An 18,559-nucleotide genomic window follows, 5' to 3' on the forward strand; every position below is an offset into this window, starting at 1 on the left:
AACCTTAATGTTATGAAGTGACAAGAATACTTTTTGTGCACCAAAGAAACTAATTAATGACTTTATTCAACAATAGTAATGGGCGATTTCAAAACACTGCTTCATGAAGCTTTACGAATCTTTTGTTTCGATTGTGGTTCGGAGCGTGTATCAAACTGCCAAAGTCACGTGATTTCAGTAAATGAGGCTTTGTTTTCGAAATGTTTCAAAATTTCAATAGTTCACGTGACTTTGGCAGTTTGATACACGCTCCGAACCACTGATTCGAAACAAAAGATTCATAAAGCTTCATGAAGCAGTGTTTTGAAATCGCCCATCACTACATATTGTTGAATAAAGTCATTATTTTGTTTTTTTTGGCGCACAAAAAGTATTCTTGTCGCTTCATAACATTAAGGTTGAACCACTGTAGTCACATGAACTGTTTTAAATATGTCTTTAGTAGCTTTCTGGGCATTTGAAAGTGTTAATTATCTTGCTGTCAATACAGGCTTCACTGAGCCATCGGATTTTATCAAAAATATCTCAATTTGTGTTCTGAAGATGAACGAAGGTCTTACGGGTGTGGAACGACATGAGGTTGAGTAATAAATGACTGAATTTTCATTTTTGGGTGAACTAACCCTTTAAATTAAAGTGGTCTTAGCCTTTTAGAGCCCATTGTATTTACATTGAGCTCATGCATATGCACAAAGAATCTTTAATAACTGTCACAGGCACAAGGAGAAACTATAGTTTGGTTTATTTTTCGAATAGTACAGTAGGCATGAGTCGTGAGGACATACAGTTCGACAGCTATGAGGCAGTAACAACAGACTTCTCCCCTCAACGCTACATTCAACACTCAGTTCACTTTCACTTGATCTCTCTTTGGCAACCATAAACACCCGAATGAAGCACTGATGCTCTGAATGAGAAAAAGTACCTACTGCCACAAGGTTTAGCACAGTATAAAACTCTTGAAAGGCATACAGCGAGAAAGCGAGGGTACAGTGCAGTGATTGTGACTTACAGCATTGGCACAAATGTGTATGGGCTCCAGTGATTCAAGGCAGAGCATGACGGGTACAGCTGTACTTTACATTTAAACAGATCATCGTGTAAAACAGGTCACAACTTTTCTCGGTGTAACACCTCAGATCATATAGGGACAAAATATACTGAGAGAACCTTGTAGAAACACATGAGGTCCACATGCCATCTGGACCATCTGAATTGTTTTGTAGTATATTTTTGAACATCTATCTGTTATTGGATTTAACAAAAATAACACTTCTGAGACGAGGAATCATCACAGAAGGAGGATCAGATCTGCAGGAGCTGCCATTATTGTTTGTAACAGATTTTGTTCACAGACGAGATGGTCACTCTTTGTTCTTTGTTCTTTAAATTGGTAAAAGTTACTGTGATAACCCACTGATTTGTCAGTTCCTGTAGCTCTTGAATTCAAATCAAATGCTATTCATGCCCAAGACAGACTGCTGTAACAGGCTTCCTAAAGTTCTGATCCTGACAAGCACCAGTAAACTAATCGCCATCAGTACCATAAGGGTCATTCCTCTTATGCTGAGAATTTTCATTATACTGAATGAAATATTAAACTAAAATCATAAACACAAAAAAAAAAAAAAAAATTGTCACAATTTACTCATTACTTAGTACATCACTCATTTTTCATTTTTATCAGAATTGACTGCCTGAGCTACAGATTTAAATACGGTAAAAGCACCATAAATGTAGCCAATTTAATTCCTCAGAAGTCGTACAACAGCTTTATGTGAAGAACAGACCGATAACAGTGAAATCTTGCACTCATTTAAACATTCAAAAATTGCAGTCAAGAGGCATTATGATATATCTGATGCAAGTGACAGGTCTTGGATCGACTGTGATATGCCAAAGTTTGGATATGTCTTTTTGAATGAGATTTGAATCAGAATGCACTCAGAATGTAGCACATGAGATTTGTTTTAAAGTGTTTAAGTGCCTGATATTTCTGAAAGTCTGAAAACCCATTATAGAAGCACTTTATTTATTTATATATTTATTTATTTATACGTTTTCAAATGGCTGCATAACAGGAATGACCCATATGCAAGCTACCATAGTAGTTGAAAAAGAAAAGAAAAAAATAGATGGTTTGTTACCCGCTCGCCTGCAATACTGTCATTCTTAGAGCAAACAAGTACTATAATGTAAAATATTCTGGATGTTTAAATAGAAATCTAGGAATCTAAAGATCTAACCAGAGAAGAACTAGCCTGTTATTGATTGAACTGCACTTTAATAAGATATAAATAAGATCTTGATTTTTGATGTACTTGAAGGAAAGAGATGTATAAAAGATGTCTTGGTTTAAATAATGAAAGTCCAGGTAGTTTTTGTTTGAACGTTGTTCAGCATAAAAAAAGTAAAACAGCAGACAGTATGAAGACTTTTAAGCGTGATAGTTTATATTGTTAATACTTTTGTACCATACCCATAACACCCCTGAGCTAAAGTTTAGTTAAAAGTGGTCAAATATAGAAAATATCACTTTTGAGCAGCTTGTAGTAGGGGGCTCAGATATATATATATAGTTTTTGAACCCTCAATAATAAGTGGGGTCTTTCTTTTATGGGGGCAGAACGTCCTGCACTCTATTTTATGCAGCTCATTGAGTCAAGCTGAAACATGTAAATCACTATGACATATATTTCAGACTCTAAATCACTTATTGATAATATGGGGCATGACAAGGAAATGAGGAGAGCAGCCTTGTGTCTGTATTGTTTCCTACAAGTTGTGTAAAAAGAAAAAGATGATTTCAGCATGATACTGATACTGAATTGTGCAAATAAGTTATAATCTTCATACGTCATGTTTTAATACATAGATAATAAATATGTTCTGTTATACAGATCTCTTTTTCTGTTCTTATAACTGTTGTCCTCGACAGACTGTCACTCAACCACCGTCTGTCTAGGAACACTTGGAAGGGGCTGGCTAATCCACTACAGTACGAGGCACTGTGTCCAAACAGCATATCAGGTTAACAGGACCCTTTCGTCCAGCACGTTTAAAACAACAAAAAGATAGCAATACAGGAGAACCCACAGTCTGATCAGACCATATCAAACCATACAGGTTCTAAACACCTCTTTAATTAAATGTGTTAATGACCCCTTTACTCCTGGGCTCCATTCTCACTGTTACCTGTGTGACGAAAGGAGAGAGCTAGTTAACTTCCAGTGTCAACCATGAATAAACTCAAATTTAAAAGCATTGCACAGCCCTTAAATTTCTAAATTATGTCAAGAAGGTGTTTATGTTTAGAAGTACAGAGCTGAACTGACCTCCCATGGAGTCCATGTCAGAGTCAGACACATGCGTAATGGAGAAACGAGAGACACTAAATCGGGAAAGCGTTGGTGCTGGTTTTTCATCTGGAGACTTGACGGGAGAGTTGGGTGGTGTGGTGATTTCTTCAGAGCCAGGTTCTGATGTTGAAGGGCTCGGCATCAATGGAAAATCATCTTGCCACTCAAATGCACCACCTGTTTAGGGTAAGAGGCTTGTGGAAATTCACTGAACGAGAGGTAATACCCATGCAAAAATCTAATCTAGTTTAGAAGAATTGTTATTAAACACCCACTTTCTTCTAAGAAATTCCTTCCTGGTGAATCCTCAGGGGCAGTGACCCTATCTTGGGGTCGTGGCAGCTCTACCTCTGAAGCCTGACCATTAGGTTCTGCCTCCACAGGAAAACTGTAGTCCCCAAGCTCACCCGTGGGGCTCTCCTGCATCGGTACACAGCAAGACACAAACTGTGAGTCAAATTTGCATTGCACAAATCAATGTAGTATTCTGAAAAGAAAAGAAAGTAGCATGCTTCTTAATGTTCTACCTCAATACTACAAGAGATAATTCTACGAACCTGGTCAAACAGAAACACAGTGACGTCATCAAAGAACGACACAGCTTTTTTCTTGCTCTCCAGTTCATCGCAGAAGGACTGTGTAAGTATGGAGGGCATTTTGAGGAGGCTGCGTAGATGCCGTGCACTGCTACGGTCGCTCACAATGACAGGCACTACGGGGAACTCGTCATCACTCTCTTCACTCTGCTCCTGTATGTTGTAGCTACGAAGTTCTTCATCAGAGTCATCACTATCCTCAGAATCCTCCTCGCCTGCCTCCTCTCCATTCCCCAGTGGAGCTGGGACATCAAGGTCTTCTGGCAAAGCTGGAAGAATGTTCTCCAAGGAATCATCACGCTTTGATCTTGAAAAAGCCTGACCTATGCCACCTTCCACTGAATCCTCATCTTCTTTTTCCTCATTGTGTCCTTCTCTTGGAAGCTCTGGATTGTCCACTTTGTTACAGGCCTCTTGCTCTTCTGCTTGGATTATCTCCCCACTGAAGTTTACTATGATACAGTCTGAGCCTAGTGACTCTGCTGAGGAAAAATCTCTGGTGTCTCCATTAGAGTGCTCCTCCACACCCGAGGCCTCCTGTGTCGAGGAGGAACCTTCAGACACTGTGGAAGAAGGGCATTCCGAGTTTGGTTCCTCTGCAGAGTGATCAGATTCCAACCCAATACCATCATCTGGAGTTGACTCCTTGGTCAAGCATCCCCCCATCTCTGGAGGAAAGGGAGAAAGCATGGAAATCATTGGAACCAATGTAGGTGATGAACACAGATTTGGATTTGTCTTTTTAAGACAAAACTGTTTAGCATGAAGGGCAGAATTGTTGTCCTTTGGCACAGAGATGTTATTTCTCTTCTCACTCTCCATGCTATGTCCTTCTTTCCCAACTGTCTTTTCTGAGCCCTCCTTTTCTACTTTGAGTTCAAAGACATCATCCTCGTCTTGGCGATTGAAAAAGGTGCTGCCCCCTTCACTGGGGCTCTTGTCGTTCTCCATGTCATAGTCAGAAAAATAAGCAGAGTCTCTGTACTGATTCCTCTCACCAAGGCTGATCAGTGGTAGATGACTGTTGGATGGATGCAGGAGCATTACATTGACATCTTCATCTAGGTCCATCTGGAGCACCATGTCACACTCGTCTGATTCTACACTGGTGCTAAGGGCTGGATTTCCTTCAAGGTCTTTCAAGATAAACTCTGGGGATTCATTGTTCTCTGTGTCATAGCCACTGTCTAGGGATTTCGGCAGAATGGATGTTTGATAACTATCAGGGCTGAAGGCCTCACATGGACTGCTGCTAGAGGCAAGATTAATTGTGTCCTCACAATGTCTGGACCCTGTCTCTCTTTGTAACGGTCTATGAGTCAGTTCAATACTGCCCACCTCTGCATAGTCCAAAGGATAATCTGCAAAAACTCCAGAGGGGATGTCAGTGCAGTCATCACTGCAGTCATTAATTTCCACCAGACTGATACTGGAGTTGTTGGGCACCATCCCGCTGTCTGTCAAATGGTTACACTCTGAGACACTCTTAGGCAGATCCTTAGGGCATGACACCATTTTTACACACACACCAGTAGAACCATCTGTCCCAAGTTTCATTTTTTGTGCAGGGGATATCCTTGTCTCGAGTAACATGTTTTCTTTAGTCACTACAATATCCGTTGGAAGAGTTGATGGATTCATTCTGCTGTAAACTCCTACATGGAAGTCTGATGTATTGTTTTTGATATGTTTATGAGCAATGATCTTCTGCCGTGTATGAATATGCTGACTTTCTGTGACAGAATGACATTTGGAAGATGATTCAACATCCTGAGTACCTTCAGGGCATAAATGTAGGTACTCACCACCCTCTGAGTCAGTGTGAGGGTTGCTAGTGGTGGGTGTACTATCTGTAGCTTCCATGTATGAGTGGACTTTGAGAGAATCAATGCAATTATATGTACAACTGTTGCTTGTTTCCAATACTCTTGATTTCAAATTCTCAACATGAGAAGAGGGTGTTGGGTGACGTAAATCAAGGTATGCATCTCGAAAACCCACAGCTTGTGTACGATCGCTTAAACTGTTGTTGTTTGCTGAGTGGTTGGAGTTCCAGTTGGTCATCATGTTCTGAGAAAACAGATCATCATCATCTTCTGGATTGGGACTCCCTGTGCCCAAAAGAAGACCATCGCCGGCATCAATATCAATACTCATGTAGTGGGGTCTGGGAACATTCTTTTGAATGGGGCCCATCATGTCATAATAGGCCTCATTGGCCATACTTCTTTCTGCAGTTCTCTGGTTGGACTCAAGGTATGGATCACAATATGCCAAGCTGGGACTACTAAGAGAGACTGAAATGCCAAGAGGGCTTTCCTGTACTGTCTCCAGTCTATGGCAGAGACTTCCTGACCCTCTTCTCTGCTGATTAGAGTCTGAACCATACCCTCTTATCAAATGAACATCTGGCCCTGCTTGAGGTGACTGTTCACACTGTAAGTTCTGCCTGTCGTTAGAAGAGAAATACACTTCTGACTGGTCAGTCTCTAACGAGCATGGAACTCGTATTTGGAGTGGCTCCATATTCAGGCTACTATCTGAATCATAATCATTACTGATGGGTTCTTTAGCTGCTGACCAGTAGGCATTTGGCTGTGACCCATTGGGGCTCCTCCTGTCTGTAGAAGACAAGTTACTGTTGCTGGCTTCAACTCTTGGGCTGTAATCAAGATTGGTGTCTTCTAAGTTGATGTTGCACTCAACTGGTTCCTCAATGCGGATGTAGTACTCACTGCTTACTGAGGGGCTGTGTGCACTCAGCACTGGAACCACCCCTGGATGGTCTGACTCATAGTAGGATGGAGAGACCCCTAGAGGGAGGCTCTCACTCTTGCAGCTACCTGTGGAGTTGCTAAGAGGGTAATACACATCCTGGTAATGGGGATTATTCTTTCCCAGTGGTCCACTAGCTGAAGAGGAGCAGTAGGGCTGCTCTGCTCTTGCCTGTTCCCATTTATACTCAAAGTTGAGCCCATGGCTGGTCTCAGTTACTGTCAATATGTCGTCCCCATTCTCAGACTGGAAGCTGTCTGCCATAGAGAAGTGTTCAAGTAGAGGAAATGAAGAGGAAGTAGAAGAAGCTACTTCAGGTGCAGGTGTCCTGTGAGAGCTGTTGGAGCCCAGACTTGGCCTGAGAGAGTTCCAGCGCTGCTCAAAGTCCTCCTCAGCCTCAGTGGCACCCTTAGCACACAGATAACTTAGCAGTAGATGGACTTCCTCCACGACAGGTCTCTGCTCAGGCTGCAGCCAACAGAACTGCATTACCTCATACCTGCTCACACATGTGACAGAAAAGCAAATATTTTAGACCCCAAACTAATATCCATCAGAATCAGAATTGGTTGATTGTAAAAAATTAGAATAGATTGGTTGGACCAAATTGCCTTCAAAAACTATATTTAATTTTATATTTAAGTTCTAAAATCTTAAAAATGCAGATATCAACATTTCTTCTTTTCTTGGCACCTAATGATGTATGAGTAGAACAGATTTTATGCTTTATTATATTATTGTATTATGGATACTTAAAAATGGATGCTAGGACAGTATGGACAATAGCCAGAAACCCATTAAGTGATGATATGAAATACGGACAGTTTAGCGTGATAGTAGTCTTGCAGTCTTAAAGTATAGTCATTCATTGTTTAGTATCCTGTAGGAGATGGAGTGGTATAGTTGTATGCATGACTGCTCTTGATTAAATGGACAATAATTGAAGTGTGTGGGGGTAAAATGACTGTGTGCTTCCAGGACTGGATAAATGTATGATTGATGGGCTTACAGAGGGGAAGAATTAATGATTGACCACAGTGGATTTGAGCAGTATTGATTTGTTGGTCTTGCCAGAGAAAATGACGGGTAGAAGCACCTGTGGTTGGAAAATATCCATTGCTTTATATGTATTTAAAAGAATAGTGATTTGTGGGTGTGTCTCTGGAGGGGAACATTGATTGGTTTGAATGCAATGTTGGGGGTTGGGGGGAGTCATGGTTGGCAGACGTAAGGGGATGGGCGGTTCATAACAATGATTGTGACTTGTGAGACGACTCACCAGCGTTCACACAGAGGCACTTTCACCAGCGGCTTTGGCAGTTTGAGCTGCTGTTCCTTTACGGCATATGTTAAAACCTGCCTATCAGAATAGTGCCTGTAAGGCTGGTTCCCCAGTTCAAACAACTCCCATATTGTCACACCCAGTGACCTGCAGGGTCAAAAAAACAAACAACTTTAAAATCACATAGCAAAGAGTCTATTGGTCAATAAGAAAATTAGTTTAAAGTATATAATATTTCTTAAATTCAGGATCTTAAATTTTATACACATGTCAGTATATCACAGGGCAGAGGTTTTCTACCTTTTTTTTTTTTTTTGGTCAACTATGGGTTTTTTTATTCCAAAGTTCTTGTGAACCCATACAGAATTTATATATTTATATATTATGAATATACTTCAGGATATCACAGGCTGCAAATTATGTGAGGAATTTTACCTTTTTAAGAGGGGTTGAGCTTGTGTGTCATGCTGAAGCTTGTCAAAGTCTAGTATTATTATTGAAAGCATGCTTATCTCTTCTTGGATAAGCCAAATATTACCCCAAAATTAGTATCCAAATAAGTGCTAGTTCTGATTGTTATGCTGTTCACCTTTGCATCCAGGTTATATTTTAGTGCACATATCATGTAATCTCATGTGACCTCAAGATTAAGAACCTCTGTCATAGTGATTTTCTTTAAATTATTTCTCACCAGACATTGCTGGCCTTGGTTTGGTCCACGACTAAGAGATTGCCGTGGACTTCGTCAATAAGCTCTGGGGCAATCCAGCGTAGAGGAACCCATATTTGATCTGCTGTTACATAATAGTCATCCTAACAGGGTGAAAGGATGCATTGATAATGAATATGAACAAATACTGAGACAATGTCAAAATAATAAAGGATCAGCATGACTGCAATCCTAAAAGCTTGCACAGACTCACCTTGTACTTACTGTGGCTGAGGCCATAGTCTCCAATTTTCACTGCCAGCTCTGAGGTCAACAGGCAGTTCCTAAGAGCCAGGTCACTGAGAACAGGACAGAGTGGAGCAATGTTTGCATCGTTTATAGTTCCTGTCATTGGCAAACTTTCATGACAAAGGAGGTCTGTAGTGTCATCTCACATTTTCTTCAAGGGTGACTAAGAATAACTGATGGTGTTTGTTGAGTGAGGGGTTTTCCCCCAGCAACAAAATCACTGATGCTGGAGTCTGTGACATGTACTCAGGCAGCACCAGGATATTGTTGCCAGGAGACACCAGAGCTGGACGTCCAGGGTGAAAAATATCTAAAAGAATCAATATTCAGGGAAAAGGCCAAAGGATAGTGGATCCTGACCTGTGAATGTAATTGTGTTTGTGAAGGTACAGAAGACCAGAAGCAATCTCGCAGGCCATCCGCTGAAGGATCAAAGGGTCAGGGGTCACGGAGTCTGTGGCCCGACAGCTACGTAGGTATCCTTTAACATCTCCCTGTATAAAGTAAACATCAATCACAAGAACAACGCATGAATGAACTGTAATCCTGCTACCATTACTGTTAGTTTGCTGTGCAAACTGTGCCAATGCACAATTTCTAATATGACCAGCAGAGGGAGCATTAAGCTGTTTAATTACCCCTTTGCTAAGCTCCGTCCCCTTTTGTATGCTCAGACAAAATGTCACTGCATGCTTTTTAAAAGTTAAAAGCAATGCTGTTTTCCTTAAATTGTTAAATGATGCAGTAAAAGGATTAAAACTGCCAAGACTGTGAAATTAGATACAAGACAACATCTACCATAGTCAAATAAAAAGAGAAAAGCCACATTTAATGGTGATCAGAACTGTTCCTAATGTTTTGACATGGTACCGTGAACATTTCCTATTATCTTTAGTATAACTACATAGTATAAATCAATACATAAATGAAATTTTAGTAAAGTTGTTAACATTAGAGATGTTGCACATTCATTTGGTAATAGTTTAATACACAGCATGAACTTATCAAGATTAAAGATTTGAAAAATTGTTTATAAAATTAAGCATGCATCCTCTCTGGGTTCCTTGTTTTGGTGACTTGACAACAAAGTTTTAAAAAAAATAATAACAATACTCTAAACACACAGATTCTCCGTTAGACTTACATGAGAAAAGAACAAAAGTCTGATTATATGGCAAGAGTTTCTAAGATGGGATCGGTCAGTACCATTTTGAAGTTGTGGCTTACCAAAGTGTCAGCTTCAATACATTGTATTATTAATCTCAAAAGGCTGCTGACCGCTAGTATAGATTCTAAAGGGTAGGCAGACCATCTCAGAGTAAGGGAAGTGTCTGGTATTTGGTGGCTTACCAGAGGACAGTGCTCCATAACCAGCAGGTAGGGCGTGACTTCTGAACACTGGGATAGACACTGCAGGAGAGCTGGATGCTGGAGCACCCTGTAAAATCCACACATTCAAACATCAAAACACTGCTCACATGAGAAACTGTTTAGTTAATCATTCCAAATAAGAGATATCATTAATGTTGTTTCATTGTGTGCCTCCAAGAGAGATGTAAGGACAAAAATATCATAAATATAGCATAAGATAACATAAGATGAGGGGGCTGAGTAAAATAAATGGGGTTAGAGAGGTAAGAGGAAAGGTGTGTACCGGTAAGGCTGGACCTCTTCCAGGAACTGCATCTGCTCCTGTACACTGGCACTGGCCTTCAGCTCCTTAACCACCACCTGTGTGGTGCTGAGTCCAGCATTCACCTCCCCCAGCAAAACCTGAAAGCCAGCCCAAACCGCACATTAACACTGAGGAAATGGCTCACACCTGCCACCTGTGAAACTAGCAGCACAGATTTACAAAGAGTGAACACTTGTGTGCTATTTATCTCAAACTGTTCGTTTAACCAGTAGCTCATAATGAGATCACAACCACATTACACTGTACTATGTTTAATATCAACTCCATGAGATTTTTTGCTGATTTCTAAGGGCCACCTTACGGTATAGCTTGGGTTATAAAAGGTCTCACCTTGCCAAACCAGCCATGTCCCATTTCTTTTATGTAGAGGAGGCTGTGGCGTCCGAGATCTGTAGGCTTCAGGAGCTGAACTGAGGGAAACGGAGAGAAAACACATACTCAGAGATGGCAAAGACAAAAAAATTGCACAATGAGCAGTTTGAATGTTCTCAAACCATGGAAGAGTGACCAATATCCAGGGAGGCAGAACCATGGTTATCTGCTCAAACTACCTCTTCTATTACCACATGATCTAGATGTAAAATGGATCAAATTCTATGAAAGTTAACAAAACTTCAGACACTCTGGTTCCAAATACCTTGAACCATCATAATTCAGAAGATAAGATATAGCGACGAAGAGCAGCTCTCTTTGTCTGCCAGGAAACTGTAGGATGAAGGTCCGACGACGCTGCGGAATGGAGTTCCCGTTCTTCTCCGGTTCTCCATATCTCCGTCCAAGCTCCAGGGGTTTAACCCTCCAAGCCCTCGGACAGCTGAGAAAGCATCGCTGTCTTTCTTCCTTCCCAGAGACAGAGCTCGTCTCCTCGCGCTGAGATATGGCGTTCCACAACATTCCCATAATGCACCCGGCTGGAACTCTCAGCTGGAGCCAACTCATCTTGAAGCTGTGGTAAAAACTAGCGGCTCTAGCTGAGATCAGTGTTTAAAGTGCCAAGTGTCCCTCAGCCCCACCAGGAGCTGGACGTATGTCCGCCGAGCAGCTCCGCACATGCCAAATGCATCTGCTCACGCAAGCAATGCCATGAGCGCATAATAACCCTCGCTCCTCTGCCCCCTTCCCTCTGTCTGTCTCAGCAAGACTATGGGGGCAATTGTAAACAAATAAAGCACTGTGAGCAGCAGAAAGACCTCTGTCATTACACGAGCCCCCCACACACCTCCTCCTGTGCTACGAGCAGGTCTCACAGTGTGCGTGTGTGCGTCTCACAGACCCATCCCTGTATTAATGCACTAAACTGTTCTCCTCCTCTGCAGCGTTCCAGAAGCTTCTCATTCCAGCCCCTCGCACTCCCCGCCACAGTTACATTGTGGCTTTTGTCCGCAGAGCAGCAGCGCCTGGTACCCCAGTACCAGCCCAGACACAAGGCCCATTCTCTGCTGCTCAGAGCCAGGATTGTCACAGCAATGACCCCCCCCCCCCACCCCCATTCCTGACACACAACTATCTCTCTTTTCTTCAGCAGACTTGAACTGGCCTTTTATATGATTTCTGTGGAATCTGTGAGTTGTGCATTCCCGTCCTACTCCTGGCATTCCCACAGCAGCCCTGGGCCATGTTAAAAATGCATTAAAACGCAGTACAATTGCACGAGAAGACCCAGGCTGGCCTATGATCGCACATGGGCTAGAAGAGAAATTCTACTTAATAAGTCGACAAAAGATTTCAGAACGAGTAAATCTGCAAACTTAACTGAATGAAGGGATTTCAAAGGTGCTAAGATGATTTTTTTTGCATGAGCTTTCAATGTGGATGAGAAAATATGCGTACATCAAATTTGTCGATTTATGTATGATTGTGTTAATTCTGGTATAGCACTAGCATGGTAGATAAATAAAGCTGAATTACAGTATATAAAATGCAAAGTTAGAAATGTGTCAGCCATTACAGATTTTTCTACACCGTTTAAGATATGTACTGCAAAGGATGGCATACATTATTTACATGTTTTGAAAGAGAGACAAAGAAATATGTGTGAAATGATGTGAAAATACAGAGCAGGACATTTCTAATAAGATGAGGATGAACTTATGAAGGAGTGTTGTTTGGCATAATGCTTAGCAGGTCTTAGTTGTTCATGGCTTCGAGCAATGCCTCGACTTTCCGCATCAACATAGATCATATAAGCTAGTTTAACAGCTCTGAATTTGTGTCATCCAATCAGAATTTAGAGATGCAACTATATGATATTAATTTTGCTGTTTTGTCTTTAAAGGCAGGGGTAGGCAACTTTGGAAAGGTTAGCAATATAAAGCTAGCTTTGAAAGAATAAGATCCACCCTCCCTCTAGAGCATCTTCAAAGCCCAGGGTTGCCAGGTTTTCACAACAAAACCCACCCAGTTGCTACTCAAAACTAGCCCAATCACGTTTCAGAGAGTCCCCCTTGGTAAAAATCATATTCCAGTGGGTAAAATACGCTTTTTGGTGGGGTTAACCTGGTAAAATTTGCTTTCTAGGGGCTACATATCATGTTATTTGGGGTCGCTTCAACCCGCGGACATGAAAAACATCCCGCGGCAACCAACAGTGTCAAAATAGCCCAATTCCGGGGGAAAACCATGGACTTGGCAACACTTCCAAAGCCACGCCTCCTCCAAAACACATGAACAAACACAGCTAGAGCAGAGTCTGCAAAGCGTCACGAGAGACAGCGTTAAATTACCTCATGTCATTTTGCTGTTCATAGTGTTGCCATTAAAATGCATAATTCCGAGGACGAACTTCACCAAATGCAATGATTGGATGAACATTTTTTGGTCCTGAAACTTCCACAGAAGACATATAAATATCCCCATAAAATCACATTTGATTAATCTAGTTTTCATTCTGAATGGTTTATCTGTACACATAATTATTAAAAAGACAAACGTGCCCTTAAAAACATATCTTTAAAAACATTAACTTGCAACAATTAGCAAATGACAATCCAATGATCCAATCAATTCTTGATGGACAAAGGCCACGTACACATTAAGTTTCAGGAGTGACAACCGCATTCAACTGCATTCCCCTAAATTATCGTTACATGTGTGTACGGAACACGACTCACTCTTGAAAATGCGATGATTGACAGCTTTGAAACCATAGCGATGTTCTGGCATCTCTCATTTTAGGTATCCGATATTGTGAACAAAGTAATATTAAAGTGACAAAACACTCGTTATTTTCAGCAATTTAACTAAATACACTAACACGGTCGACGGAGGCGTCGTGTTTTGTACAGACTGTTTCACACAGAAAGTGCTCTTTGTGTTCTGCCATGATCATTCATTATAAGCGTTTTTGGGCTTGTTGTTTAAGTTCGTCTCAAAGCAAACGGGTTTATTGAGTTATTAAAGTGGGCAGACATGAATCGCAATATTTTGGTCATATTTTCAGCATAAAGCATTTGGATTTATTTCGGTTTATTATGGTTTAGGCTTGTGCTTTGCATGTGATTCACCGACGCATACAGAAGAGAGACATATCCAGTGTTGCCAAGTCTGTGGTTTTCCCGCGGAATTGGACTACTTTTACACAGTTTCCGCAGGTTGTTTTTCATGTCCGCAGGTTGAATCGACCCCAAATAACATATTTACCCCTTGAATGTGAATTTTACCAGGGGAGCCCCGAACACGATTTTTACCGTGGGACCCCCACTGAAATACAATTGGGCTAGTTTTGAGGAGCAATTAGGTGGGTTTTGTTGTGACATCTCCAATGAACGTTAAAAACGTCATTAACAACTAGTTGTTCAGTTCGGTCCGTACACACTGCATATAATTTCTGTAAATGCGGTTGTCACTACCTGTATTTTTTGTGAGTTAATTCGGTTGTAGAATGCGGTTGTCACTCCCATATTTTACTGAACTGTGTGTGTACAGAACACGATTAAGCACTAAAAGGTGAACAGACAACTGAATTTAGCTTCAGTGTGTACGTGGCCAAAATGAAGTCCCACTTTTTTATTGTTCGCGAAGCTGTTTCACTTGTATTGGAAAGAAAAGAGTCACAATTTCCATTTCATGACGACTTTAACTGCATTGTGAGTTACAGTGATTGTTCCCATACTAGTTAAACAATTGGCAGAGCATGCTGGGTTCAATTCCCAGGGAAAATAAGTGATAGAAATGTTTCCCTTAAACCAGGGCCCCTTGAGGTCCACTGTCCTGCAGAGTTTACCTCCAACCCTAAACAACAGTGTTAAGAAACCTTGCCTTAAACCTTGCATGTTCTATAAGCTCCTTTGAATTGAAGTGTCCATTTCATGAATGAAGGCAGTTTATGGACATAACCGTGAGACCTTTTTTCTCTGATTATCCATGCTCAATCTCTTTCAGATTGAAGCTTATGTCACAGTCAGTGAAAACCTGTAAATGTAGTTTAGGAGTGAAAAAACACCAGGGACATTCAAGTGTGGGGGTTTTACTTCATCGCATTCAGTCAAGTGTTAATTTCCAGCTCTTTGCATTAACACAACATGCACAAGGATGAAGAGGAGAAAGAGGGGGAGGACGGAAAGGGAGCGGTCCAACCATGACCGAGCCCTTCTCAATATCACGAGGGACTCAGTGCTACCCTTTCGCTCTGCAACACCTGGACCAATCACATGGCTGTAACCACAGGCAACGAACAGTCCAGAAGCTATTGGCTGGCTCCTAAAACTCTTTTGTCCAATCCCTGCTTTCATTCCAGCATCCCGATGTCTCCCCCACCCTCCCCTGATGCTCTACGCAGACAGAGCGTGTGAGTCATAGGGAAAAAACCTGAATTGCACGGATTCACCCACGACAGTCAGCCATTGAGCCATTGGGTTTGACTTGATGCAAAATTATATGTAATACACTCAGTAGATTTTTATCATTCCTGAAGAAAATGTGAATGTTGTTTGCCCGTGCAAAACTCTCTGCCATTATGCCAAGGCATTGTGAGTGGTTGCCAGGGTGTTGCTATCCAATTGCTAAGGGTTTTGTGCATTAGCTTGCTGTTTCTAGGGTGTCCTGAGTTCTTTTCTAGGTGACAATTAAGATGGAAAATATCCCACTGAGGTTTGTTTTTCAAATCTGATCTTTTGGATTAAATAAATCAGATCAGTTTGTTCAAAAGTGTGTCAATGTCTGGTGTATCTACATTGGTAGCAGTGTATCCCACTGGTTTGGAAAGAGAGGATGGACTTTTTTAAGTTATCTAAATAATAAATGTCACATGGCATATGACAATAGAGTTAGTAAAAAGACGATATTGGGCACTTTCAATTATGTTGCATACATGTTGTGTCCCAAATTATGAAAAATTATGAAAAACTACTCATCTTTTCAGTGTTTAGACTACAAGTTAAAAATGCCTATATACATATATATATATATATATAATATATATATATATATATACACACACTTTTTTTTCTTCTTTTTTTTGCTGAATGTCTCTTATGTTCACCAAGGCTGCGTTTATTTGACCAAAAATAAAGTAATTAATATTGTGAAATAATATATGTTAAAGTGTAATTTATTCCTGTGACGTCAAAGCTGAATTTTCAGCATCATTACTCCAGTCTTCAGTGTCACATGATCCTTCAGAAATCATCCTAATATGATGATTTGATGCTCAAGAAACATTATTATTATTAATGTTGAAAACAGCCATGCTGCTTGATATTTCTGTGTGATACATTTTTTTATTCTTTGAAACTGCAAAAGAAATGTATTTATTTAATATAGACTTCTTTTGTAGCATTATACATTTCTTTACTGTCACTTTTGAATACTTTAATGCCTCCTTGCTGAATAAAAGTATTCATTTCTTTGACAAAAATACTTTTACCCCAAATATGAGCTATTGTAATTGTAGTTTACCTTAGCAAGCACAACAACTAATCAACAATCTAACAAATCAATTCATCTCTTCTAAAGCGATGAAAACCTACAGCCAAGTTGGGTTTAGGACACATCTGTTTCATATCTGTTAAAATATTGTTGGTAAAAACAGCTTCATTTCCATCTGTACTCTCATGTGCTCCATGCATTAATAACTTCCTTTCCCTTCTGCAGTCCAGTTCACATGCATCCATCATGCCAGGAGTCCTTTGGGCCGGTCTCATGGTGCATTATGCAACTGACAGATGTGTGTTCTGCTTCCAGAGACGATTCGCTCTCCACCCCTCTCTGCGCTGTGAGAACATAAACAAGGCCACTGCTCTTTTTCCGGAACCATCCGTTCACAATGGGCACAGAGAGTTGTCCTGTTCTTTACTCTTCCTGTCACAAGGCCGTTAGGAATGTGAGGGACAAATATCAGAGTAGTGTGGCACTTCACTTCCAGTGTTGTTTATTAATGAGAAACACAACCAGCGATTTGCCAGCAATGTTTGAATGCACAGTGCTGACAATGAAGAGCTATAAACACCACTGTTAACACACAGTGTGTTCATTAAGGCCCTGATGTACTTCAAAATCGAATAATGAACAGGAGTGACATAATTTCGAACTGTTTAAAACAGTTTTCGGGAGTTTACTCCGACCTTCAAACTACCATTGGTCTGTGGTGATTACATAATAGGTGGGTGTGGCTGTGAGGCTCTGCCTTCTTTGATGTGAAACTCTTCTCCGGTTCATTTCTTCTGTTCAGTCCATCGAGGTCAGTCGCAAGTAAAAGCATGAACACACTGGAGAGCCACTTTATAGTAGAAATTAAAGCTGAAATTCTAGTTAAAAGCGACACTGGCATTGTTGTTGTGTTTATTTTGTAATTAAGAGGAAAGCGCGCAGCACATATTTACATATTCAACTAACACTGTGCAAGCGACATTGAAATGTTTGCTATATCACTGCTTAGCGATTTCAAACTTCTTTTTACCCCTTGAGCAAATAACGAAAACTGACTTTGTCATGAGTACATCTGCGCCTTTAGGCAGTAAGTCTACGCTAAATCATGTTTTCCATTAAAAAAATGTCAACTTGTGCCGCCTTCTCGTGGTTGCCGCCATTTTGAATCACATGACCAGCACTCATTCCATGGAAAACACATTCTTCAAAACATCTCCTTTTGTGTTGGGTGAGTAAATAATGAACAAAACAAGATTCTTACATGACTTGCTGGGCTGTTTGGACACAGGTAGTGAGACCTCCGTGAGAGGCAGGATATAAACCTCGGGGTCGTTTTGAGAGCTGGGGGAGGCTAAAGTGGAAAGGCCGGCTTGGGCCTCCTCCCCCTCCGTATTTTCAAACTCCTGCAGGGAACAAAAGCACAGAGAATCAATGACACAATTCAGACACAGGCAGGAAATTTACAGTGACAATATTACTTCAGCACTATTACTTTACGCATACTGGGAAATTAATATGGAATTTTAATGGTCTCTTTTGTCACAGTATGACGGCAGATGAAAGTCTCTCATGTGTTATTTCTTGTGTTATGAACGCTGAATGCCACATTTTGAAAAATCGTTTGCTTGGACCCAATAACCTATGGGCATTCACCTCCCACAGCTCCACATATTGGCTTATTCTCACACAGTCTGACTATTGGTGAGCATATGTGTTGGGGAATTTGACTGTAGTATTGAATCTGTGTCATAACCAACGTGAATTCAGTTCTTGTATTTGATCTGATTTGGAAATTGGGTAGTAAACAGGATGCAGAATTTTATATATAAATACTTTTAAATTAAGTAATATTTCAGTATTCAAAATGAGAAATGTTTTTAATTTTAAATATTTCATTTATATGTAATACAGTAATGTTTTGAGCTGTTTGAGCACTAAATTAAAGCTTCTGGGAATGTCCTTTACAGTTTTTTTATTTAGTAAAATTACATTACATATAATGTAATCTTATATCATTTACAATTTTCA

At 40.6% G+C, this 18,559-nt stretch overlaps 1 protein-coding gene across 3 annotated transcripts in view; it reads right to left on the minus strand.

The window, feature by feature from the left end:
• Positions 1–725: 725 nt before the first annotated feature.
• Positions 726–18,559, minus strand: part of aatka (apoptosis-associated tyrosine kinase a) — a 61,716-nt gene continuing 43,882 nt past the window's right edge. For 2 of the 3 annotated variants that reach the window (XM_048183088.1, XM_048183097.1), the window contains exons 3-14: positions 17,793–17,934; positions 10,997–11,076; positions 10,625–10,743; positions 10,321–10,408; positions 9,331–9,464; positions 8,936–9,020; positions 8,704–8,825; positions 8,010–8,159; positions 3,917–7,229; positions 3,635–3,779; positions 3,336–3,536; positions 726–3,195 (exon numbers count right to left, since the gene is read on the minus strand). In XM_048183088.1, the coding sequence (XP_048039045.1) occupies positions 3,167–3,195; positions 3,336–3,536; positions 3,635–3,779; positions 3,917–7,229; positions 8,010–8,159; positions 8,704–8,825; positions 8,936–9,020; positions 9,331–9,464; positions 10,321–10,408; positions 10,625–10,743; positions 10,997–11,076; positions 17,793–17,934 (4,608 nt within the window). In that variant the 3' untranslated portion in view covers positions 726–3,166. Of the gene's footprint in view, positions 3,196–3,335; positions 3,537–3,634; positions 3,780–3,916; positions 7,230–8,009; positions 8,160–8,703; positions 8,826–8,935; positions 9,021–9,330; positions 9,465–10,320; positions 10,409–10,624; positions 10,744–10,996; positions 11,077–11,303; positions 12,034–17,792; positions 17,935–18,559 lie in introns of those variants that run through there. The other variant, XM_048183106.1, reaches the window with a different exon arrangement.

The sequence above is a fragment of the Megalobrama amblycephala genome, linkage group LG1 (genome assembly GCF_018812025.1).
Source record: "Megalobrama amblycephala isolate DHTTF-2021 linkage group LG1, ASM1881202v1, whole genome shotgun sequence".
NCBI lineage: Eukaryota > Metazoa > Chordata > Actinopteri > Cypriniformes > Xenocyprididae > Megalobrama > Megalobrama amblycephala.